The following is a 25,278-nucleotide window of genomic DNA, read 5'->3' as shown; positions in this document are numbered from 1 at the left end:
CATTCTAATTCGCTGCATTGCTGTCTGGTATGGTGTGGGGGGTTGCTGCTTGCACAAGATCGAAATAGGCTGCGGAAAGTTGTAAACTCAGTCAGCTCCATCATGGGCAATAGCCTCCCCAGCATTCAGGAAATCTTCAAGGACCGATACCTTAAAATCATAGCATCCATCATTAAGGACCTCCATCACCCAGGACATGCCCTCTTTTCATTGCTACCATCAGGGAGGAGGTGCAGGAGCCTGAAGACACAGACTCAATGATTCAGAAGTAGCTCTTCCCTTCTGCCATAAGATTTCTGAATGGACAGTGAACCCATAAACACTTCCTCACTACATGTTTTACACGACTTATTTAGTTCAACTTTTTAATATATATGTATGTACAGTGTGTGTGTATATTATATATATACTGAAATTCACAGATTTTATTATTATGTATTGCAATGTACTACTACCACATAACAACAAATTTCACAACATATGCTGATGATATTAAACCTGATTCTGATTTAAGTTTTGCCTTGTTTATGCATTTGGAGAAGTTTAAACTAGCTTGGCAGGCGAATGGAACGTTCAGCAGTTTCAGAGGAGAGAGAGTCAACATGGACATGGAAGGCAAGAGTTTAATAAACACACTTGGAGACCAGAGGAATGAGTTTAGAAGGCAGATAAAATGAGAACTGGGAAATAAGAATCCAGCTTCTTTGGTAATATTTAATTATCTGCCATTTATTGTGGAGCAATGAACTGTGTGCACATACAGATATATTGGAGTATAACATCATTACCATTGCTTAAAGATGGGCAGAAGTAGTGGCGAGACAGGTTACATGGTTTACAGGTTAGAAAGATCAGAGGAGGGTGGGAGAGATAAATAGGATCAATTGCCATTTTATCTGCTTCAGGAGATTTCAGCCATCATCTTGTTGGTGGTGTATATCCCACCTCAGGCCAGTGTGGAACAGGCTCAATCTCTCATCGCTACAGTTGGAAGTTCTCACCTGCTTCAAAAGGGCAACAATTACACCAGTGCCAAGAAAAGTAGGGTGAGCTACCTTAACAGTAGCACTCACATCTACAGTGATGAAATGCTTTGAGAGGTTGGTTATGGCTAGAATCAACTCCTGCCTCAGCAAGGACCTGGACCCACTCCAATTTGCCTATCACCACAATGGATGTGATCTCATTGGCTCTTCATGCAGCCTTGAATCACCTGGACAATACTAATACCTATGTCAGCTGCTTATTGCCTACAGCTCAGCATGCAACACAGCCATTCCTACAATTCTGATCGAAAAGCTCCAAAACCTGGGCCTCTGCACCTCCCTGTGCAACTGGATCCTTACTTTCTAACCGGAAGATCGGATTAGTCCATGCAGATCGGAAATAACATCTCCATCTCTCTTTCAAACAACACTGGTGAACCAGGTTGCAGAAAGTTATAAACTTAGTCAGCTCCATCGTGGGCACCATCCTGTGTAGTATCCAGGACATCTTCAAGGAGCGATTCTTCAAGAAGCACCCAGGACATGTCCTCTTCGGACTGCCACCATCAGGAAGGAGGTACAGGAGCCTGAAGACACACACTGAACAATTCAGGAACAGCTTCTTCTCTGCCATCTGATTTCTGAATGGACACTGCCTCACTACTTTAAAAAAAAATTATTTTTGCACTACTTAATGTAACTATTTTATTTATATATGGAAATAATACTGTAATTGTTTTTTCTTCTCCATTACTATGCATTGCATTGTACCGCTGCCGCAAAGACAATGTATTTCATGACGTATGCCAGTGATTTTAAACCTGATTCTGATATATAGCAACATCCATCCTCACTGTTGTATTGATTCCTTAATTTTGTTGGAGGAAACAAAATGGCTATGAGAATGGATGTTATGCCAGAAAAATCAATAAGGAGACCTTCAGGGTCCAATTGCAGAACATGAAAAAGAACAGTCACAGTGACGGGGTTCTCCTTATTCCTGAACAGTCGGGGGATATAAAAGAGCAAATAAGCAGGCAGATTTCTGGTAACTCCAGAAATTAATAAGATAGTGATTGGTGGAACTTTAACTGTCCTAATACTAACTGGGACAGTACTAGAGTAAAGGGTATAAAAGGAGCAGAATTCTTGAAATGCGTTCAAGCATTTTTCTTTAAATCACTATGGAGCAAGCCCAAAAGGAGTGCTGGACTTAGTTTAGGCTCTGAAGTTGAGCTAGTGAAGAAGGTGGGGAGAATTTACAGAAAGAAGCAGCCATAGGTCCGGATTAAAAGCTTAAGTTGGGGCAATGTCTCCTTTACCAAGGTGAGATATAATGGAGCATAAATGTACTGGAAGTAACTGACGATAAATCAATGTCAGAGGACCTAAAGTTAGTAAAGGTTTAGAACACATTTCTATTGAACCACCAGAGTGAGATCCAATTCCAATTCCAGGCTCCCACTGAATGTGAGGAAGACATCTGCAAGATGAAGTAGAAAAATAACAGGTTTCAAAAGCACAGTACAACAGAAAGATTGTACGGGTGCAGAAGGTGGAGTGCAAACTTAAAATGGAAATTTGAAAGACAATAGGTGTGCGATTAAAATGTTGCTGATCCATATCAAGGGAGACCTGAAGATACTCTGTAAATAAGTTAAGGGAAGAATTAGAAAGAAAAGAGTGGGTTATGTTGTGTAAAATCAAAACCATAGAGTGTGGAGGTGGAAAGCAAAAGTTCTGAATGAGTACTCTGTATATGTCTTTACATGAAAGAGATATTACAGGTGTTGATATTAAGAAAGAGACTAGGAATAATAAATGGAGAGAATAGGGACAAATTAAGGATCTGACATCTTTAATAATAGGTAAATTGCCAGGTCTGAATAACCTGAATCCTAATGTCATGCAAGAGGCCAGGAAGGAAATAGAGCAGTGCTTGGGTATAGTTTTCCATTACTTTTGGTTGCAGAAATAGTGTGGCAGCACTGGAAGTTTGTTGATGTGGCAACATTGCTTACCAAGCAAAGAATATAACAGTTTGTAACTGCAAACGATAAGCTTGACATTAGCAGTGAGAAAGTTGTTAGAAAATTCTGTGGGAAGGAATATATCACCTTGTAGAGTTCAAAAATGGTCAAGACCTTCACAGAAGGTTATATGTGACTTACTTGGTGGAACAGATTAGGTGGATATTGGTTTGAAGAAAGTAAATATATTACTCTCCTTAAATGATTAAGGTATAAAAAGAGCAAAGAGAACAGGCTCTCATTATATAAAACATTAATTAATCTGTGCTGGGGTACTGAGTACAATTCTGGTTCCCACGTTACACAAAGATCATGATAACACTCAATATCTACAGAAGGGATTTATGAAGATATTATCCAGACTGGAGAATTACAATGTTGAGGAAAAAATGTCCAGTCCAGGGTGGTTTGGAACAAAAGTGACTGAGGAGAGGTTGAATTGTTTTATGTAAAATTATGAGGGGAAAAGTAAGCGGAAAGAACCTGCTCTTTTAGCAGGAAGGTTGGTATCACTGTGAGATAAATGTAACTAATTTGGTAGAAGTATTACAGGAGAAGCTGAGGAAAAACAACATTGCATGAGTAAGATCAACAGACTGGAGGAGGAATGGGGAGTGGAAGCAAAACCCCCACCACATGTAAAACGTACCTGAAGAACTGTAACCTATAGGACTATGGACATACTGATTGGCATAGATACAATGGGCTGAATGGCCTCTTCCTGTTTTGTAAATGTATATGACTTCCTGAATCGAATCCAAATTCAGTGGATTCCAGTTAATTAGGCTGTTGGCTAATTAGGGCAGCAGCTTATTTGGGGCAACTCTTAAAGAACAAAAACTAATCCAGAAAATAGCTGGGTTTCCCTTCATTTATTTGGGACACTATACTGCTTAATTGGGACAGGAGACTGTTACCGAACAGTTTCTAACTTGCATCAGTCGCTTGTACTTGTGTGGCCATTAGACACTGCACCATGCTTAAAGCAAACAGTTTTTAAAGAGCGTCAGGTGCGTGTTATCCATCTGGGCCGAAGGACGCCAATCCAAAACGCAGTGACTTTTGATCATTTTATTTTTTTATTTTGACTCCAAAAAATTTCAAACTCTTGCCAAGATACTACGAAAAGATTTGATACTGGCTGAAAAAATTACCCTATGTGTCTGCGCTGATTTTATTAATTTACAGGCAATCAAAAGAACACGGCAGCGTACACTGTTTGAATTCCTCTGTCGATAACTATTATGAACTAATACAGCTTTATAGTACTGTGGTAGTATTGGTAATGTTCTAATTTGTTCTGTATTTCATTTAAATACATAATTTGTTACTCAATTAAATGGTAGTTTGTCTTTTTTTAATACCATTTTAACTATTTCCATGAAACTTGGGCTAATTGGGGCACCCGCTTAATTGGGCCAAAATACACTTGTCCCAATGTGTCCCAATTAACTGCAATCCACTGTATTCTGGAATATCCCTCCTAAGCTTTCTGTCTTGCTGCATATATGCTTCCACCTTCAAAACATATAATTTTAACAATGGTGATAATTACCTCCATTAAAACATGCTCCAAACACTTTTAGTACAGATTCCTTACCCTTTGTTGCTGTATGTCCCACTTGGGATATTTTATTTTGAAGATACTTTTGAACATGTGTCCTAAACTGAAATATATCTCTTTTTGTAGATGGTGATGGCCTAGGTATAAGCATTATTGGAATGGGAGCTGGAGCAGATATGGGATTGGAAAAACTTGGAATATTTGTGAAGACAGTAACTGAAGGTGGAGCTGCTCACAGAGACGGCAGGTATGATTTGATATCTGTAGGCCAGTAACACTGTTAATCATAATCTAACATGTTATGCATGCTTGTGTCACGTCTATGTACTTTAAAATATCACACAGTTATTAGTGTTCGATGTCAGTTATACGTGTTAAGTTTGACTTTAAAGGTATTGGATATTTAAGTTGATTAAGTATTTAAACATTAAAAAAACATTTTTGACTGCAATTAAAGAGATAGAATTTTTTAATAAATTCTTAGTAAATACTGAAGCACTTAGATGCCTGATAGTTAATTTCAAAAATGTTCCAGACTGACAGATTGTACTGTACTGGGAAGGTGAGTTAATTGTTGATGTGCAGTGTTGGTGGGGGAGAGGTGGAAATGCTGCTGGTAAGTGTAATAAGATGTTTTGTGTATGAGCCTCTCAGCGCAGTATTCTATTAAGCAGAAAAGCCGAAGTTGCTCTGTGCAATAGAACAGCACTCACACATCAAAACCTCTTTAGAGGCCTTCATCCTGTATCTCAGCCACTGCGGAAATGGGAAAGGAGCTCAAGTTAATTGTGGGTTTCAGATGGGTATTGTAACTGTGAAGACCGATTGAGTATACTCATTGAGAGCTGATTGTAATTAGAACATGGTGAAGATAGCTATTAGGCTGGTAGGGTCCTTCATGGGCATAATGAAGGCCTGCACCTGCAGGAGTGTCAGTTGGTGTTCATGGTGATCTTTAGCCATTCTTAACTTGGTTGAATTTTGTGATAGTAATATCAAAACATGGATCTTGATCTTCCTCTGCATTAACACTTCATAAACAGAAGACCAGGAACCAATCTAGCATAAGTGGGTTCTTAACAAAATTGTATCATGCTATTTGTGGACAAAATTTTTAAGTGTACATTTTAATCTCAGAAAGCAGTTTATTGAAACTTGACAGTTGTAGTTTATTATCATCTTAATGTGTTTTATTCATAATTGTTTCTTATTGAAGAGAATAGATTTTCTATTATGCTTTTAATATAAAGCATGTAAATTGTAGAGTTTGCCCGCATCTGTTATTAAATTAATTGAATTTATTGCAGCAAATTTCCATGCTTTTCAAATGCTGCTGCATTCTTTAGTGATATTACAAAATGATAAGGGGTTAGACACAGGGTTTACAAATTACCTCCTTGTGCAGAGAGTGGATGCAGATTATCCTTTATTCCCATAATTATTGGAGAAGCTAAACAGATGGTAGCTCACAATCTTCTTTTAATTTTGGAATGCGGTGTTAAAGAATATTTTCCATAAAGGCTCAATGTGAGTTCCACTCATCCAAGTGAAAGGTGATATTCCTCAAGGCAGTCACTCGGTACTATCAGCTTTAGCAGTAGTCACAATTTCCATACTAAAATTAAATGTCAATTGTATTTTCTTACCAAAAATGGCTTTCAATTTTTGTCAGCTATCTGAGGCTTGAAATATATTTTAATGGCATTTCACTAAATCTTCAATGTCTAGTTATTGCTGCTGATCTGAGTGAATTATTGAGTTATTCTTGTGCAAATTACAATATTTCTTATGATATAATGAACAGGTTAAATGCATTTATTATGGAATATGCATACAGTAAAAATAACTTGTGAATTATTTGTTAGCACAACAAAATGATTGGCTTTCAACTCTAGTATCAGTAGGGTGAGAAGGGGTGTTGTTAACAAAACCTCATTCTCTACAGCATTGTACCATTAAGATGGGCCCTTTTTAGTTGAAAAGATCTGCCATTTATCTACAGTCACACAATCTGTGGCTTCTTGAATTTAATTTTAGAGGCTTCTCAACGTTTCCTCTTAGGAAAGCTGTGAGTGAAAGAAGTGTGTGTCTATAAATAAATAGTTGCAAGAAAAAGTAGTGATTTGCCCAAGGAGGAAAATGAGGTTATGTGGAAGTTTTTTTATTAATACTCATTTTAACAGTCTTCTTTTAAAATTAAATTTTGCCAAATTGATTGGGATTCAAATTAAATAGAAACATGGATCCATGAATGACATTACAGAATAATATGTTCTTTTAAGATGAGGGAATAGTTAATGTGGTACAAAATATATTAATTGAGAACAGGAGCTGAACATGTACTGTGAGATGTACGAATGATAACACCTCTCTGCACATAAAAGAACTCAGGAAATCCTTAATCCCATTGGTGCTTTTCTAGAAAAGAATTTAATAATGTATCTATTGAAAGGCTGCTTTTTAAGGTTCTGAATTTTTTTTTACAGAACTACTAGTCTTACTGTTTGTCATTGATCAAGGGTATCTCCTGCTTTGGACATCAAAGCTGAACAGTTTGATAATACTTCACAATATGTGATGACCTAGAAAGTATACTATATCATTATGGGCATGTTATATAGTCAACGCATGAAGACACGGGGAGGGCATGGTGTCCAGAATTGGTCAGTGAGAGTTGTGATGACTACCAATTGGGATCGGCTTAATGGATAGAAATATGTATGCAGTAAGGATGTTCACATATTTACCTTGTGAATTGCTGAGTGGTTTTGCACTGCTGGAAATAATTGGGTGAGAAAATGAGTTATGGACTTACCTCAGAGGGGTCCCATTTCTGTGCTACACTTTGAAAATGTGGTTGGCCTGAGATATTCAGTATCAGATAATCCAGGATGATGGAGACTATTTTCCCAACAGTTCTTCAGAAGGAGTATTGTACAGGGACAGGTATCACGTGGTGTGTCTTCAAAGGTTCAGGATCAGAATAAGGTTTATTATCATTGGCAGTAGTATAGTGTATAACAAAAAAAATCTATAAATTACAGTATAAAAAATAATGCAGAAAAGGAATAGCAAAGTTGTGTTCATGGGTTCATGGACTGTTCAGAAATCTGATGGCTGAGGGAAAGAAGCTGTACCTAAAGTGTTGACTGTGAGTCTCTGGGCTCATGTACCTCTTCCCTGATGGTAGTAATGAGAAGAAGTTAGGTCCCAGTTGATGAGGCTCCATCATGATGGATACTGTCTTCTTGAGGCATCGCCTTTTGAAGATGCTCTCGATAGTGGGGAGGATTGCACCCGTGATGGAGGTGGCTGCAGTCTCCTTCAATCCTGTGCATTGGCGCTTCCATACCAGGTAATGATGCAACCAGTCAGAATGCTCTCCATGGTATATCTGTCGAAATTTGTAAGAGCCTTTGGTGATGTACCGAATCTCTGCAAACTCGTAATGAAGTATAGCCACTGGCAAGTGTGACTCAAGTGAGTCATGGTTGAATATCTATAATAATGTAAAATGACTCAGAATTGGTCGCTGTTACTTTTCTCTCTATCTATCCTGCATTTTCAGTTGTAGAGCATAGAGAGAGGAGAGCAACATGATCATATTTCTAGGTGGCTGAGTCTAAATATTATGGTTCATAGGTCATCCATATCATTGATCATTAATAGTTGTTGCATGATTAATTTCTTACACTTGTTTGGCCCTTTCTCTTCCCTCTTCTGTAGAAAATGGTAGAAGCAAAGTCATTGTATTTCTAACCTTAGTATCTACAGAATGCATCTATATTTTCCTATATTAATATTTGTCTACTTGTACCTTTAAAAATAAATGACAGCATTTTATTGCATTGACAGCATTAAAATGTAACAAATTGCTCATTATCTGGAAAGCTCATCAATAATGGTGGTCAAACCTTTCCATGTTCACCCACTGCAGCAATACAGTCAATACTGATCTCATTAATGAGGCATGTTTCCAAAATATATAGGCTCTGACAGCCAACATTGTGCCAGCTATTCCAAAATGTAGTGTCCACATTCTACGAAGGAAATCATCGCTTTCCTATTAGGGAATGGCAAGTCAATCCTCATCACCCCTAAACCAAAGCAAACTGCCTATAAGCAGTGATCACCACTCCAAATTAAATGTGATCCGATCACAGAGATTCAAACAGGTCACCTGGCAGGATGAATGCTCTATTAATATGTTGTCCTTACTGATTAGGCTGGGCCAGTTTCAGTTCATACAAAAAGCTAAGTGAACTCAGTCAGTCAGGCAGCTTCTGTGGAGGGAAATAGACCATCTTTCAGTCCATTCCAGGTCCAGTTCTCCATACAGCTAAGCTAGCAGTAAAGTGTAATAGGAATGGATCACTGTGTTAATGTAAGCCATTAGTGTTTTGTAACCATGATTGTGATCACTGCTCTGGACAGACTAAATGCCTCAATGATAATACATTTTAATCCTTGCCTTGAAGTTTTAATCAAGTGGCAGCTAACATTATCTTGCCAATCAAAAAGACAGGATAGCAGAGAGGCCAATTTATTTATTTACTGAGACTCCACTAAATTAAAGGAAACTCCAGTTTATAACCTGATGCTCTTGGTCTATTGGTATCATTATTGGCGATTAGATTATGAAATCACCTGTATTCCAAATTGATTCCATAACCTACAGACTCGCTTTCAAAGACTCTTTGCAACTGGTTCGCAGTTTGCCTTTTGTACATTGGTTATTTCTGAGTCTTTGTATGCTTATGTGTAGTATTTTTGTAAAATTCTTTTGTATTTCTTTTTTCAAGTAAATGCCTGCAATAAAATAGTAACATACAGTAGATGTAATAAATTTATTTTGAACTTCGAACTTTGAAAGTGAGGCACACTTATTGTTTTTAATCTGTTTCTTCAAAGACAAGTGAACATTCTACATAATTTATGGGCTACAGCATGGTGCTGAGGAGCTGCAGGGACCTGAATTCTTTCCTGACCTCAATTGCCTCCGTGTGGAGTTTGCAAGTTCTTTAATCTCTCTCTTCAGCAGTCTGAGGTATCCACCTGCTTCAAGCAGGGTTCAATCATACCAGTACCTAAGAAGAACGTGGTAAGTTGCCTCAATGACTATCGTCCAGTAGCGCTTACGTCCACTGGGATGAAGTATACCAACTTCTTCCTGAGGAGCTACTGTACTTTGATCGGCTCCAATTTGCCTACCTACCTTCACAATAGGTCAACATCAGATGCCATTTCGTTGGCTCTTCACTCAGCTCTGGAACATCTGGACAGTGAAGATATACACATCAGGATGCTCTTCATTGACTGTAGCTCAGCACTCAACACTACCATCCCCTTTAAACTAATCAGTAAGCTCCAAGGTTTAGGCCTCGATACCTCATTGTGCATCAGGATCCTAATTTCCCCACTTGCAGACCCCAGTCAGTACGGATTGGCAACAATATCTTCTCCACAATCTCCCTCAGCGCAGGTGCACCACAGGGCTGTGTGCTTATCCCCCTGTGCTACTCGCTTTATACCTATCACCACAAGGCTAAGTACAGCGATGCCATATTTAAGTTTTCTAACACCACTGTTGCTGACTGAATCAAAGATTGTGATGAATTGGCTTATAGGAGGGAGTTTGAAAATCTGGTTGAATGGTGCCACAACAACGAACTCTCACTCAACATCAGTACAGCCAAAGAGCTGATTATTAACTGCAGGAGGAAGAAACCTGAGGTCAAAGAGCCAGTCCTCATTAGTGGGTCAGAGGTGTAGTGAGTCAGTAACCTTATATTCCTTGGCATTATCATTTCATAGGATCTGTTCTGGGACCAGCATGTAAGTGCCATCATAATGAAGGCACGACAGCCGCTCTACTTCCTTAGAAATTTGTGCAGATTTGGCATAACATCTAAAACTTTGAAAAACTTCTGTAGATGCACAGTGGAGAGTGTCCTGATTGGCTGCATCACAGCATGGTAGGGAAACACTATTATCCAAAAATGGAAAAACTTAAAAAGTGGTGGATACAGCTAGTCCATCAGAGGCAAAGCCTTCCCCACTATTGAGCATATTTACAAGGAGCGCTGCCACAAGAAAGCAGCCACGTCATCAAGGACCACACCATCCAGGCCATGCTCTCTTCTCGCTACTGCCTTTGGGAAGGAGGTAGAGGAACCTCAGGTCCCACACCACCAGGTTCAGGAACAGTTATTATCCTTTAACCATCAGGTTTCTGAACCAGTGCTGAACTCTGAACTGATTCCACAACCCATGGACTCACGTTCAAAGATGCTATAACTCATATTTTCAGTATTATTTATTTACTTTTTTGTACATTTCCAGAGTTTGTCATCTTTTGCACATTGGTCATTCGTCAGTCTTTGTGTCTGGTTTTTCATTGATTCTATTGTGTTTCTTTGTTCTTTGAAATGATGGCTATGCTCTGAAAACCAGCTTAGATTCAATGGGTGGAATGGCCTCCTATGGTACTTTTACCCAATTATCTTCTGTGTAGTAGTATTTATCCTTCATTTTCCTTTGCCTTCAGTGGTGTGCCGAACAATACCAGTAAGATTTACAGTAATAAGGACAGCTTCTATCCCACTGTTATCAGATTCTTGAACCTCTTGATGAACTGTTGGCCTCACAATGCACTTCGTTATGATCTTGCCCTTTATCATTTACCTGTGCTGCACTTTTTCAGTAGCTTTTACACTTTATTTGCATTGTTATTGTTTTATCTCATTCTAGCTCATCGCACTGTGCAATAACTTGATCTGTATAAATAGTATGGAAGATAAGCTTTCCAATGTATCTTGATACATGTGACAATAATTAACCAATACCAAAACCAAGATTTGTCGCTCCCATTGAACAGTGTTGTGCAATTGTAGATCTTTTAAGTAAGGTCTGCTGTGACCACAGCCATGTCTGTAGTCATACGGAACCATTCACCCTCTTGAAACTGTACATAATATTACACATACATAACTAGAATACCTGTAGTAATAAATTGCCCACTATTGTACTTTGTGAACAATCTGGTTCAGTGTAGGTTATCAACAAGCATTGAGTGTACATTTAAGCTAGACTTTGGTCTGTTATCTTTGGCTGCTCTCCTAACCCCCATCTCTACTATCAACACTGTTATTGATGGTGAATTTAGTGACAATGTGCTTGTTTATGACTTGAGCAGTTCAGAGCTGCTGTGTCAGGCCACTGTTGGGCCTCCGTGGATTCTGCCTATACTTCTTGCCGCCTCAGTAAAGTAGCCAGCGTAATCAAAGACACTACTCACTCCGAACATTTTCCCATTGGGCAGAAGATACAAAAACCTTGAATGTATGTACCACCAGGCTTAAGGAGAGCTGTTATAGGACTGTTGAATGGTTTTCTGTCATGATAAAATGGACTTATGACCTTATAATCTACCTCGCTATGATTTTGCACCTTATTGTTTACCTACACTGCATTTTCTGAGCATCTGTTATTGTTTTACCTTGTACTACTTCAGTGCACTGTGTAATGAATAGATCTGTATGAACAGCATGCAAGACATGGTTTCATTGTACCTCAGTATATGTGACAATAATAAATCAATCCAATCCAATCCAGTTTGCTCTTTGAAAGGGAAAGATGCAGCCTGCCATTGTGTAACTGTCATCCTCCAGGCCTGCTAGGCTGAGATTAATAAATACTGCACAACTCATGTTATTAGCCACAAATGCATCATTACAGGCAGTCCGGGGATTTCAAGGTTATTTTGTTCTGGTGTTACCATTTTAGGTTTTCTCTGCAAGTTTCTTTAGCCCTATAATACTCTTTTCAGCTGTCTCCACTGCTGCTCCATCATTTAGCAGGGGAATCATTCTGTTAAGAGTCAAATTCAACAATAGGTCTCCCATTTTAGTGCTTGACTTCTCATAAGCATGTGGATTATGCAGCAAATGATCTCTGCTCTCTAGGGTTAGATTAAACATATCAAAACAAAGATCCTTCTCTTACTTGTGATTGTCATAATAATCTTTACTGCTACCTTGCCCCCTAGGAGTCAGTCTCCTAAATGTATATTGTTAGAACCTGAAGTTAAAATCTGTTCTTTCCTCTGTAATCCTGTTCTTTTTTACATATAGATCTTTTGAAAGTAGTACATCGACAGGAGATTATCAGCTTGTACTCTTAACAGATATATTTTTGTGCAATAGCATATAAACTAGCCTCTCATTTTAAACGAATATATTATTTTAGAATGCCACTTATGCAGTGATAATTTAATATATCATTCTAACATGACCATTCAAAAAGGTTTTGGATGCAGTCTGTTCTGTGATAATTATCTGTCTTGAAATTCCACTTTTTATTATGTTGATGATTGAACTGAGCAAGTATTTGTTGCTTTCTGTTTGACTGTCGCCATTGTAAATATGCAATTCGCTTATTTGCTTGTTTGTATTCAGCCAATGTTCAATTTCTTCACTTTTATTCAGAATCCAGGTGAATGACCTGATTGTGGAAGTGGATGGAATCAGTCTGGTTGGTGTGACCCAGAGCTTTGCCGCCTCAGTCCTTAGGAACACAAAAGGAACAGTCAGGTAATAATGCACGTGGTTGTGGAAAAGGTACTGGAACAGCTAGATTTTGAAAAATAAGTCTCCTGGGATTTCTGCAGTTCTCACACTGAAACTCCAACAGACACAATGGAGTAAATATTTGGTGACCTTTATCGCAGAGGGAACAGAAGTTAAGAGGTTAATGCAAACTTATAAACTGCCAGCAGTTAGAAAGTTTGTGTTGCCTTCTGTATACCTCAGGAGAATGAGAGATTTAGATTGTATTGCCAATTTAAGTGTGGAACATGATGTAGTTGTGTCTAATGTACGGAGCACGTGATTCTATTCCAATGGTTGAAAGGTTATATAATATATCCTTCCAAGCATTTTTCTTATTGTCAGCTCAGTTTTACAATCATACAAAGTTCATTTCCGTGATGTTATTGATGTTTCAGTAAAATCCCACTACTTCCATTTTGAGTAGGTGAACTCCCTGGCTTCAAACCTCATAAAACTGTTTGATTTGGCTATCAGATTTTTACTGTTTCTTCAACTACACATATCTTGCTGCTCATCCAAAGTTGTCTTATCCCTTCTTGTACACTGGATTCCTCACCCATCTTTCATTTGACAGATGGTCCATTCCTGCTTTTGTTTTAAGTTATAATAATAATCTTGAGAACTTGATGTAGAGGAAGCTAACGCACCTGATGTGCAATGCCACTTTGACCCAGGCTGGGAGCTAGTTTCCTTTCTTCAGTACATCAAATGCCAGTGCCAAACTTGTACTAGAGGACAAGAGTAAATTGTAGTCTTGATGAGTATCATGCCAGGTACAACAGATTATTAAGAAGGCAAACAAATGTTGACCTTCATTGCTAGAGGGATTGAATTCAAAAGCAGGGAGGTCATGCTGCAACTATACAGGGTACTGGTGAGGCCGCACCTGGAGTACTGTGTGCAGTTCTGGTCTCCATACTTGAGGAAGGATATACTGGCTTTGGAGGCAGTGCAGAGGAGGTTCACCAGGTTGATTCCAGGGATGAAGGGGTTAACCTATGAGGAGAGATTGAGTCACCTGGGACTATACTCACATACAAAATTTTGAAAGGGATAGATAAGGTAGAAGTAGGAAAGTTGTTTCCATTGGTAGGTGAGACTAGAACTAGGGGACATGCCTCAAGACTCAGGTGAGAAGATTTAGGATGGAGATGAGGAGAAACTATTTTTCCCAGAGAGTGGTGAACCTGTGGAATTCTCTGCCCAGGGAAGTAGTTGAGGCTTCTTCACTAAATATATTTAAGAAACAGTTAAATAGATTTTTACATAGTAGGGGAATTAAGGGTTATGGGGAGAAGGCAGGTAGATGGAGCTGAGTTTATGGACAGATCAGCCATGATCTTATTGAATGGTGGGGCAGGCTCGATGGGTCAGATGGCCTACTCCTGATCCTATTTCTTATGTTCTTATGACATATTGGAAACTTTTGTACAAAGAGTATTTGCATGTTAATTCATTGTTTTCTTGGCTAATCTTTGAGAGAAGCGATAAGCTAATAGCGCTTTAAAATAGAGAAATGCACCTCAATCAGGATTTCACTACATTCACAGTGTTAGCAGTATAACGTAGTGTGAAAGGATTAGCAGAGGCTTTAGATATTCTTCTAAGTGGAAATAAAATACCATTGACTTGAATAGCAAACAGATGCTAAGCACTCGTTTATAAAAATAGTCGCAAGATCCTTTTAGAATGTAATTATCCAACAATTGAACATACTTGTCATGAATTTCATCTCAGTAGTTTATTCATTTCTAAGCTATATTAATGTAAACATTCCCTTACCGGGAAGTTCATTCTTGGTCCATTGTGCTAAATGCTCTGTAAAAGGGCAGCTGGTTAATGTGATCTGCCTCTGGAGTTCCATTCAATAGAGCTGGATGAAAATCTGGAGAGCTATTGCACGTAGAATGTCCTTTGTAATACCTTGGAGTCCCAGGGCTTGCTGCCCATGGAAGCTGAAGGTTGAAGAAGGGAGAGTGGACATCGTGTGAAGAAAGCACCAAACCTATAGAAGCCACAGGAAATGAAGCCAGAGGAAGGAGTTCTGCAGGACAAGTATCTTGGTACATGATGTGGACAAGCCTTGTTTACTTTTGATAACATATACTCCCAAAAGTGCCGAGAATTCCAGTCATTCCATCTACAAGTATTTCTTTGCATCAAACAGTTCTCTCCATTGTGCCAGTCAACTAACCTATCAGTAGTTTTAAACTTCTGAGTGGGCTGAGATTGAGAGGTGGGTGGCCAATGTGGTCAATATACCATGTCTGAGGTCATATTTCTCTTAGGTAAAGGGAAGCCCCACTTATGGCTACATAAATTCTGTGGTTGTATCAATGTTTGGTACCTCTACCAACTGCCTATAGCTTTGATACCCTTGAAGACATTCTTGCAGAAAATTGACACCCTGCTTTTAATTGATGTGGTACACAAATGTATTCATCTCTTTACTGGTTGAAGTGATTGTTCTAAATTCTCCCTGCATTATCCTGTCCTGGTGGCATCCGTTAGTCTCGCAAGACCATGGATCTGCGCCTGGAAAGTCTTGCTTCAGTCTGTGTTAGAGACCAGCATTGTAAATAAGGGCTTTATGGAAGCTTTTTGCAGCATGATGTGGGGTGGTGGTAATCCTTCTCCACTTTCAACTCCTCACATGCTATATTAATAATATATAAAAATAGCAAGTTTGCTCAAGAACCTTGTAATGAAAACATAACAGTAGCATTTCCATATTGTGCTGAAATCAGCAACATCTGTTGCCCCATCATGCCAGTAAATTCAAAATTGTCCATCATCAATCTTCCATTCCTCCACAACAGGATTTTAAACATCTGTACACCGAGAAAGTAGTCTTCAGCCACCCCCAAACAATCTTGTTCGTGCCATTTTTCCCTTCAGCTTGTCTTTGTCCTCTCATTCTGTCAATTACCTACTTTCATGACATTCTCAGCTTCCCTTTCACACACTCTTTATCTGCTCCTCACCTCCCTGTCTTGTACTTCCTCATCACTCACTGACCTCCAGTTGTGCTGATGTTCCATTCTTCCTCTAGTCGATGGTTCCATCCTCTGCTCTCACTCTTTCGCTTCGACACTATTAACCCATTTTTCTTCTTCACCCTACTCCCTCTTCCTCTTCCCTCTTCACTCATTCACTTTCTCCTCCTCCCCACTCCTCAAGCACTAACCTTCTCATGATTCCTTCTTCTCACTCCTAACACTCCTCCCTTCTCTTTCCTCTCCACAGATCTCCTCTAACGTCAGCAGTTCCCTTTCTTCCTCAATTCTCTGTACTCTCCAGCTTCTGCACTGAACCTGCAAAAGGGGTCTTGACTTCACTTATGAGAGGGATGTGGGATAAGAACAGTGAGGCATTGATACATGCAGTGTGAACCTCTGGAATGTAAAGTAGCAGCTTCAGAAACAATCTGGCTTGGCTCTTGATCTGAAAACTTCACATTGTTCCATGGCTTATTTTAGCAATGCACAGGAAATCCCAAAGGACCAGTAGTGCATTAAATAGCAAAGCAGTTCAGGCTTAAGCATGCTCTCCACTGAAAACTGTTTTGGATGAAAAACTGCATTTCAGAGGAAACATAATACAGTTCATGAAAAAAAAGGCCAGGAAGTAGACATTTTGGAAATAGATGTTAATTAATGGAAAATATTCTGTGCTTACAAGTATAACTGGTGCGAGATTACAATAACCTTGAAATGAGCCATTTCTAATGATTGTGTGAAACAAAGCCTATAAATTACAGATCTATCCAGCAAACACAGTTTAACGGCAGGACTTCTTGTAACAATAGTGACAGTAGCAACTTGTACCTACAGGGCAGTTTTAATATTAGAAATATCCCAAAGTTTTGTACGATGCAAGATAAATTTAAAATGGATACTCAACCAAGGCAGATGTTAGTAAGGGTTTGGAAAAAGAAATTACAGGGTGTATTTAGATAAAGGTTTTAAATAAAGTAAAGGGGAGATAAAAGGTTTTCAGCAAGAAATTCAAATGTATGGAGATATGGGAGTGGAAGATCAGGGTCAATGTTAATAAGAGAAAGAGAGGTGTATAATCTTGAGTTCACTTGGGCTCTAAAGTCACCAAAAGAGCTATAGAAGCAACACACACTAAATGCTGGAGGAACTCAGCAGGCCAGGCAGCAGCTGTGGAAAAGATGAAAGGTTTTGGGCCTGAAACGTTGACCATTTACTCTTTTTCATAGATGTTGTCTGACCTCCTGAGTTCCTCCAGCATTTTGTGTGTATTGTTTGGATTTCCAGCATCTGCAGATTCTGTTGTTTGTGAAAGGAGAAATAGATATTCATGAGGCTTTTCAACTGGGGATCTCTAGAGGTCTGGTCAATTTAATTGCACAGCCCTAATTACTGGCATCTCTCTCCTTATGCGTGAGAGAAACTTCAGAGAATGAGGATTAATTTGTCATAACTCTCCCTGATGCCACTGAAACCATTAATGGGATGTGAACATTGCTGGCAAGGTCAGTGTTTATTGACTGTCTCTAATTGGTCTTGAGAAGGTGGTGACAGGCTGCAGTCCGAGTGATGAGGCTTGTCCCACAGTGCGTTAGGAAGTTTCAGGGTTTCGACTCAGTAACAATAAATGACCATAGGGCAAGATGTTCCCACTGTATCAAAGAGAACCTTTGAGGTGATTGGTGGCACTGCCAATCGTGTGGGCTCTTCCATACTTCCTGGCTTCAAGCTTCCTCAGAGTCATTAGAATTGTACTTAACCAAGTAAGTGGAGATGCTTCGGTGAGTGAGAAGGTGAATCTTTTTGCACCTCCCGCCCTTCACATATCCTTTGTCACAGACATGGACATTGTGCACCTAATGGCCTCCTTGTGCCCTAAAACTTCCTATGATAATGCATTGCTCTGGAAATCATATGCTGACAGGAAAATTCAAGTCAGATGTTTTGTGTTCTGATACTTTTTTCAGCAAATTTCCCACCCTTATTAGCTTCAATAACCCATAATTGAAGGCATTTTTAATTTCTTTAGCTGTCAAGATGTAAATATGGGAATGCTAATTAAAAGCACATTTTAGAAATGAAATTCCAAAATTAAAATAGATAGCAATCTTAAATTAAAATTCTGCATTTCATGTATTGAACATTAAGGTATTAAAGCAGATGGTAGAAATCACTCTGTGATATTGGAGTTGGGGGTGAAGGAAAGATATTTTTCATCTCCCATTGTTCAATGTTCTACATTTTTTTACAGAATCCCAGTTGTTGCCAGTGTGGAGATTCACTGTGAGGAAAAATCCTGTCGAATCAGATATGCAATTTAAACACGAAACTATCAACGTTGCATTGAAGATCATGATCAATTGATCTTGTTTAATTGCCTACATTTAGTGATGTACAGTAAATCTTCCTCCAAATAAAATACTTGACAGACAAGATAGTGTTCAACGAAGAATGGGTAATTGAATTATTGGTTTTTTAAGGTTCATAGTAAAACATAACTTTACCCTACTCTTTAAAGTTTTTGATTTGCTGGTTTTCTTTTTTTTTGGTATGTTTGTTCTTTTTTAGTCATAGTCATACTTTATTGATCCCGGGGGAAATTGGTTTTTGTTACAGTTGTACCATAAATAATTAAATAGTAATAGAACCATAAATAGTTAAATAGTAATATGTAAATTATGCCAGTAAATGAAGAAATAAGTCCAGGACCAGCCTATTGGCTCAGGGTGTCTGACCCTCCAAGGGAGGAGTTGTAAAGTTTGATGGCCACAGGCAGGAATGACTTCCTATGACGCTCTGTGTTGCATCTCGGTGGAATGAGTCTCTGGCTGAATGTACTCCTGTGCCCATCCAGTACATTATGTAGTGGATGGGAGACATTGACCAAGATGGCATGCAACTTGGACAGCATCTTCTTTTCAGACACCACCGTCAGAGAGTCCAGTTCCATCCCCACAACATCACTGGCCTTACGAATGAGTTTGTTGATTCTGTTGGTGTCTGCTACCCTCAGCCTGCTGCCCCAGCACACAACAGCAAACATGATCGCACTGGCCACCACAGACTCGTAGGACATCCTCAGCGTCGTCCAGCAGATGTTAAAAGACCTCAGTCTCCTCAGGAAATAGAGACGGCTCTGACCCTTCTTGTAGACAGCCTCAGTGTTCTTTGACCAGTCCAGTTTATTGTCAATTCGTATCCCCAGGTATTTGTAATCCTCCACCATGTCCACACTGACCCCCTGGATGGAAACAGGGGTCACCGGTACCTTAGCTCTCCTCAGGTCTACCACCAGCTCCTTAGTCTTTTTCACATTAAGCTGCAGATAATTCTGCTCACACCATGTGACAAAGTTTTCTACCGTAGCCCTGTACTCAGCCTCATCTCCCTTGCTGATGCATCCAACTATGGCAGAGTCATCAGAAAACTTCTGAAGATGACAAGACTCTGTGCAGTAGTTGAAGTCCGAGGTGTAAATGGTGAAGAGAAAGGGAGACAAGACAGTCCCCTGTGGAGCCCCACTGTGGACTAGTTTAGTACATCTGTTAAAATGATTGTACATATCTTTTCGAGATAATGTGAATTGAGACTATGTCAAACTGTTACACTCTAAGTAGCTATACTGTAACACAACACATAATGATGACAGACGATAGAACTATTTTGTAGAGTTTCATTTTCTGGATCAGGTAGGCAAAGACAGTATCTCTGGTGGATGAGACCAGGGTCGCCATGAGGACAAGTTATAGTCACCCATCCAGTGGATTAATGGGGGCAGTTAGAGATCAGAAAAAAAGAAGAAAGCTATGAGATAAGGATAATAGAATGTGAAAATGCAGACAAAGGAAAGTGGAAAGATCAGAAACTGCTAAGAGAGAAAAAGTACTGAAGAAAGTCACTGATAGATGACTCAGAGCAGAAATAGTTCTGATACGAACAGAGAAAGTCAGTTATGTCAAGTTGTAGAATGTGATACTGAATCTGTAAGGTTGCTGTGTCCTTTTGAAAGATCCTTTCCTCTACCATCTTAGAATCAGCATGTTTTCTCTTTTTCCTGATTCTGACAAAAGGACCTTGATTCGAAATGTTAACTCTGTTTCTCTTTTCTACTGTTAACTGATCTGAGTATTTCCGGTGCTTTCCGTTTTTATGATAAACGGAATGTGATTTAAAAAAAAATGTGAACAGATCTTTATGTTATAATACTTACATCACAATTCTTTCTGGCTTATGGCTCAGAACAGAAATTAAAGAATTTTTTTTCTAATCAATCAGCTTAAGCCAGTTACAAGCTATGCCGTGACAGGAAAGTATACTTAAAGTAACTGTTTTCAATTCAAGCATGACAGCATAATAGATTCAATTCATGCAATGTGCATTTAAAATTAAATTTTAAATATTTTCAGTTTCAGGAGAGAATAGTGAAGTATCTTCTATTGCTCTGAAACAATAAATCATTGGTCTGCTGATTGTGAATGGAAATATAATTTAAACAATGCTGAAAACAGCAAGCAGCAATTTTTTCACTTATTTATTATTAAAATCCACACCTGAATGAAGTGCTAGAATAGTCTTGCTCATGCTTAAAATAGAACATGTAAATAATTGATGGCAAGTTGTGAAACTAGTGTGGAACACCTGTGGCTTCAGGGAACAGGTGCCAAGATGTTTTGGTCTGTCAGGATGAATGGTCTCTTGTCTTCTGCATTTTTTGCAGTTCTCTATCTTTAGAAGAAGTTAATATGAAGCTACCAATATGTTATCAGATGTGTAGAATTTCTCCTGATAACGCAGGATGTTTTTGTGCTGAGATTTCAATTTCCATTTTAAATTTTGTGAACAAGAGTTTTTTTAAAAAAGTTTCCAAATCTCACTGACCTTGTTGCCATGATGTATTGGAGAATTCACTCTTGCGCCTATCCTACACTCAGATAGCCAATTCCCTACCCAAACAGGTGGTCAACTGACAGGATTAGAAAGATGAAAGTTTGCAGGAGGCTGCACTGTGGAGTAGAGGAATTGCCCCTGCCACTTGGAGCTGGGAAAATAGGAACTCTCCAGCTGTGGACAGTGAAAAAATAAAAAAGCTAGCTTGCGACAGTGGATCTTCCCATGTGACAGGTCTCTTTTACTCCGTATGTTCAGATTTAGCAGTGGGAGGTACAAACTGATCTCCCAGAATGGCTGTAAGAAAAGGAAAAGTGAGCAAAGATGAGATGGGCTTCTAAACTTGGTTTTCCCTGAAAGTCCTTGAAACTCAAATAGTTATTAGAAGTTCTACAAGCAACCCATTGAATTCTCATATATAATGAATGAGAATATGAAGGTCTATTCATTTCTATAGGCCAATGTTCCCCTGAATACTCTTTAACTTGGTTTTTGTCCACTGGCCAAGTTTTAGATCAAATGACACCTTCATCAATCCCCACCATCAAATTACTGCCAAACTGCAATTACAGTGCTATCAAAACCCCAGGACTTTTGACTAGTGCACCCACACCATCAGACTAAGTCCAGGAGAGATGAACTCAACCTGTCCTCCCCTGTGTTTCTGAAATACCTCACCTGGTTATTCCATGTATGGACACTTTTGGAAATATCCATACATGGAATAATGTACTTTGTTAATGTACTGGTTTATAAATGAAAGGGTCATCATTTTATTAATGCTGAACATTTTGAAATTCATTTCCCAATGTTTGTAGAAAAGACCCGGAATACTGTGTACAGCTATAAATGTTTATGTTCAGTCCCTGTTAAAGAGTAGCCTTGCTGCTTAGTATTGGCAGCTCAATAATGATAAAATGGCAAACTTAATTTATTTCAAGTTAATAAACAAAGTTGACGTTATTAATGAGAATCATGAAACTACTGGTTTGTCTAAAGAAACAACTGGTAAATCTGCTGTCTTTGAGTCAGTCCATATGTGGCTTCAGACTGATAAAAATATGGCCCAGAAAGCCGTTCAGATACAGCAAAACCTCTTTCAAGATATATGTCAATAAAGTTGGAAGTATTACAACAATTGGAAGTACCAAGTTTGAATATTCCAGTAAACATTCCAAAGTTCTTTTCACTTGGAGGTGTACAAAAATTAAGAGAGCAGAGAGAGGGTGAACAGCTGGAGGTCATGGTACATATTGGCGCCAACAAAAGGGATGAAATCCTGAAGAGAGAATATAGGGAGATTGATAGAAAGCTGAAAAGGAGGATCTCCAGGGTAATAATCTCTGGGTTGCTGCCTGTGAGGGTCAGAAAAGGATGAAAGTGTGGCTGAAGAATTGGTGCAGGGGGCAAGGTTTCAGGTTTCTGGATCATTGAGATCTCTTCTGGGGAAGGCATGACTTGTACAAAAGGTCCGGCTACGCCTGAACTTGAGGGAGCATCAATATCCTTGCAGGCAGGTTTGCTAGAGCTGTTGGGGAGGGTTTAAACTAAACTGGTAGGGGGTGGAAACTAAAATAAGGCTGAGGATGGGGCATTTGATACACAAGTAGACAAAATATGTATAGAGACTAACAAAGGACAGGCAGATGATAAAGCAAAATTGTAGTCAGTGGGATGAGTTGAAGTGCAACATGGGGGCAAAATTGAAAATGTTAATGAAAACAGGATTGAAGGTGTTATATTTGAATGCATGTAGAATATGGAAGAAGGTAGATGATCTTGTAGTGCAGTTGAAGATTGGCGGGTATGACGTTGTGGGCATCACCAAGTCATGGTTGAAAGAAGATTATAGTTGGGAGTTTAACATCCAAGGATAAACATTGTATTGAAAGGACAGGCAGGTAGGCAGAAAAAATGGGATGGCTTTGTTGGTAAAAAATGAAATCAAATCCCCTGAAAGAGTTCACATGGGATCGGAAGCTGTAGAATCCTTGTGGGTAGAGTTAAGGAACTGCAAAGGTAAGAAGACCCTGATGGGAGTTCTACATAGGCCTCGAGCAGCAGACAGGAGGTAGAAAGGGCATGTAAAAAGTGCAATGAATATAATAGTCATGGGGGATTGCAATATGCAGGTTTATTAGAAAAATCAGGTTGGTGCTGGATCCCAAGGGAGGGAATTTGTAGAATGCCTACAAGATGGCCTTTTAGAGCAGCTTATGGTTGGGTCCACTGGGGAAAAGGTAGCTCTGGATTGGATTTTGTAAAATGAATCAGATTTGATCAGGGAGCTTAAGGAAAAGGAGACCTTTGGAGACAGTGATCATAATATGATAGAGTATGCAGTTTGAGAGGGAGAAGCTAAAGTCAGATGTTACAGTGCAGTAAAGGGTTTTACAGAGGCATGAGAGAGGAGCTGGCTAAAGTTGTTTGGAAGAGGGCACTGACAAAGATGATGACAGAACAGCAATGGCAGGAGTTTCTCGGTGCAATTCAGAAGGTGCAGGGTAGATACATCCCAAAGAAGAAGTATTGAAAAGGGGAGATGACATAACTGGCTGACAAAGGAAGTCAAAGGCAACAACAAAGCAAAAGAGAGGGCATATAATAGAGCAAAAGTTAGTGTGAAGCTGGAGGATTGAGAAGCTTTTGAAAACTAACTGAAGACAACTAAGAAAGTAATAATGGGAAAAAGATAAAATATGAAGCTAAGCTAGCCAATAATATATAAGATGAAATCATTATTTTTCAAATGTATAAAGAGTAAAAGAGGTGAGGGTAGATGTCGGACCACTGGAAAATGATGCTGAAGAGGTAGTAATGGGAGACAAAGAAATGGCAGGTAAACTTAATAATCATTTTGTGCCATTCTTCACCGTGGAAGACACTATTAGTCTGCTAGAAATGCAAGAGTGTCGAGGGCAGAAGTGAGTGTCATTGCTTTTACTAAGGAGAAGGTGGTTGGGAAGCTGAAAGATCTGAAGGTAGATAAGTCACCTGGATCAGATGGATTACACCTCTGAGTTCTGAAAGAGGTATCTGAAGAGACTGTGGATACATTAGTAATGATTTTTCTAGAATCAGTAGACTCTGGAATAGTTCTGGAGGACTGGAAAAATGCGAATGTCACTCCACTCTTCAAGAGGGGAGGGAGGCACAAAAAAGGAAATTATAGGTCAGTTAGCCTGACTTCAGCGGTTGATAAGATCTTGTTGCCCATTATTAAGGCTGAAGTTTCAGGGTATTTGGAGGCACATGATAAAATAGGCCAAAGTCAGCAAGGGGGAATCCTGCTTGCCAAACCTGTTGGAATTCTTTGAGGAAATAACAGGTAGGATAGACAGAGAGTCAGTGGATGTTGTTTTGTTGGATTTTCAGAAGGCCTTTGACATGGTGCCGCACATGAAGCTAGTTAACAAGATAAGATCCCATGGTTTTACAGGAAAGATACTTGCATGGATTAGCTCAGGGGTCCCCAACCTTTTTTGCATCGCGGACCGGTTTAATATTGACAATATTCTTGCGGACCGGCCAACGGGAGGGGGGGTGTTCAAGTTCAACAGTGTGTGACAGGGAATAAGGAAAGGTGCAGCTGACTCATATCGTTTCATATTGCCAAATCATATTGTTTCCTTGCGGCCCGGTAGCACATGCTCGCAATCCGGTGGATGGGGACCACTGGATTAGCTGACTGGCAGGAGGCAAAGTGTGGGAATAAAGAGGGCCTTTTCTAGTTGGCTGCCGGTGATTAGTTCCTTGACAATAATTTGGATGCAGGAATCGATGACTTTGTCACCAGCTTTGTGGACGATATGAAAATAGGTGGGGAGGCAGGTAGTGTTGAGGGAGAAGGGAGTCTGGAGAAGGATGGAGACAGATTATGAGGATGGGCAAAGAAGTGCTAGATGGAATATAGTGTAGGGAAATGTATGCCTATGTACTTTGTAAGAAGGAATAAAGGCATAGACTATTTTCTAATTGGGGGAAAAAGTTCAAAAATCAGATGTGCAAAGGGACTTGGGAGTCCCAAGTGCAGGATTCCCTAACGGTTAACTTGCAGGATGAGTGAGTGGTAAGGAAGGCAAACGCAATGTTAGCAGTCATTTCGAGAGGACTAGGATATAAAAACAAGGACGTAACTCTGAAGTACTATAAGGCATTGGTCAGACCGCACTTGGAGTATTGTGAGCAGATTAGGGCCTCTTATCT

The 25,278-nt window shown here is 39.3% G+C and overlaps 1 protein-coding gene across 3 annotated transcripts in view; it reads left to right on the top strand.

Annotated features, from left to right (window-relative positions):
• Window positions 1-25,278, top strand: part of ppp1r9ba (protein phosphatase 1, regulatory subunit 9Ba) — a 252,030-nt gene that overhangs the window by 157,025 nt on the left and 69,727 nt on the right. For all 3 annotated transcript variants that reach the window (XM_072249437.1, XM_072249435.1, XM_072249436.1), the window contains exons 4-5: window positions 4,707-4,827; window positions 13,067-13,171. In XM_072249437.1, the coding sequence (XP_072105538.1) occupies window positions 4,707-4,827; window positions 13,067-13,171 (226 nt within the window). The remainder of the gene's footprint in view (window positions 1-4,706; window positions 4,828-13,066; window positions 13,172-25,278) is intronic.

The sequence above is a fragment of the Mobula birostris genome, chromosome X, assembly GCF_030028105.1.
Source record: "Mobula birostris isolate sMobBir1 chromosome X, sMobBir1.hap1, whole genome shotgun sequence".
Classification (NCBI taxonomy): domain Eukaryota; kingdom Metazoa; phylum Chordata; class Chondrichthyes; order Myliobatiformes; family Myliobatidae; genus Mobula; species Mobula birostris.
Note: the sequence above shows the minus strand (reverse complement) of the source record. Positions and strands in the feature narration are given on the sequence as shown.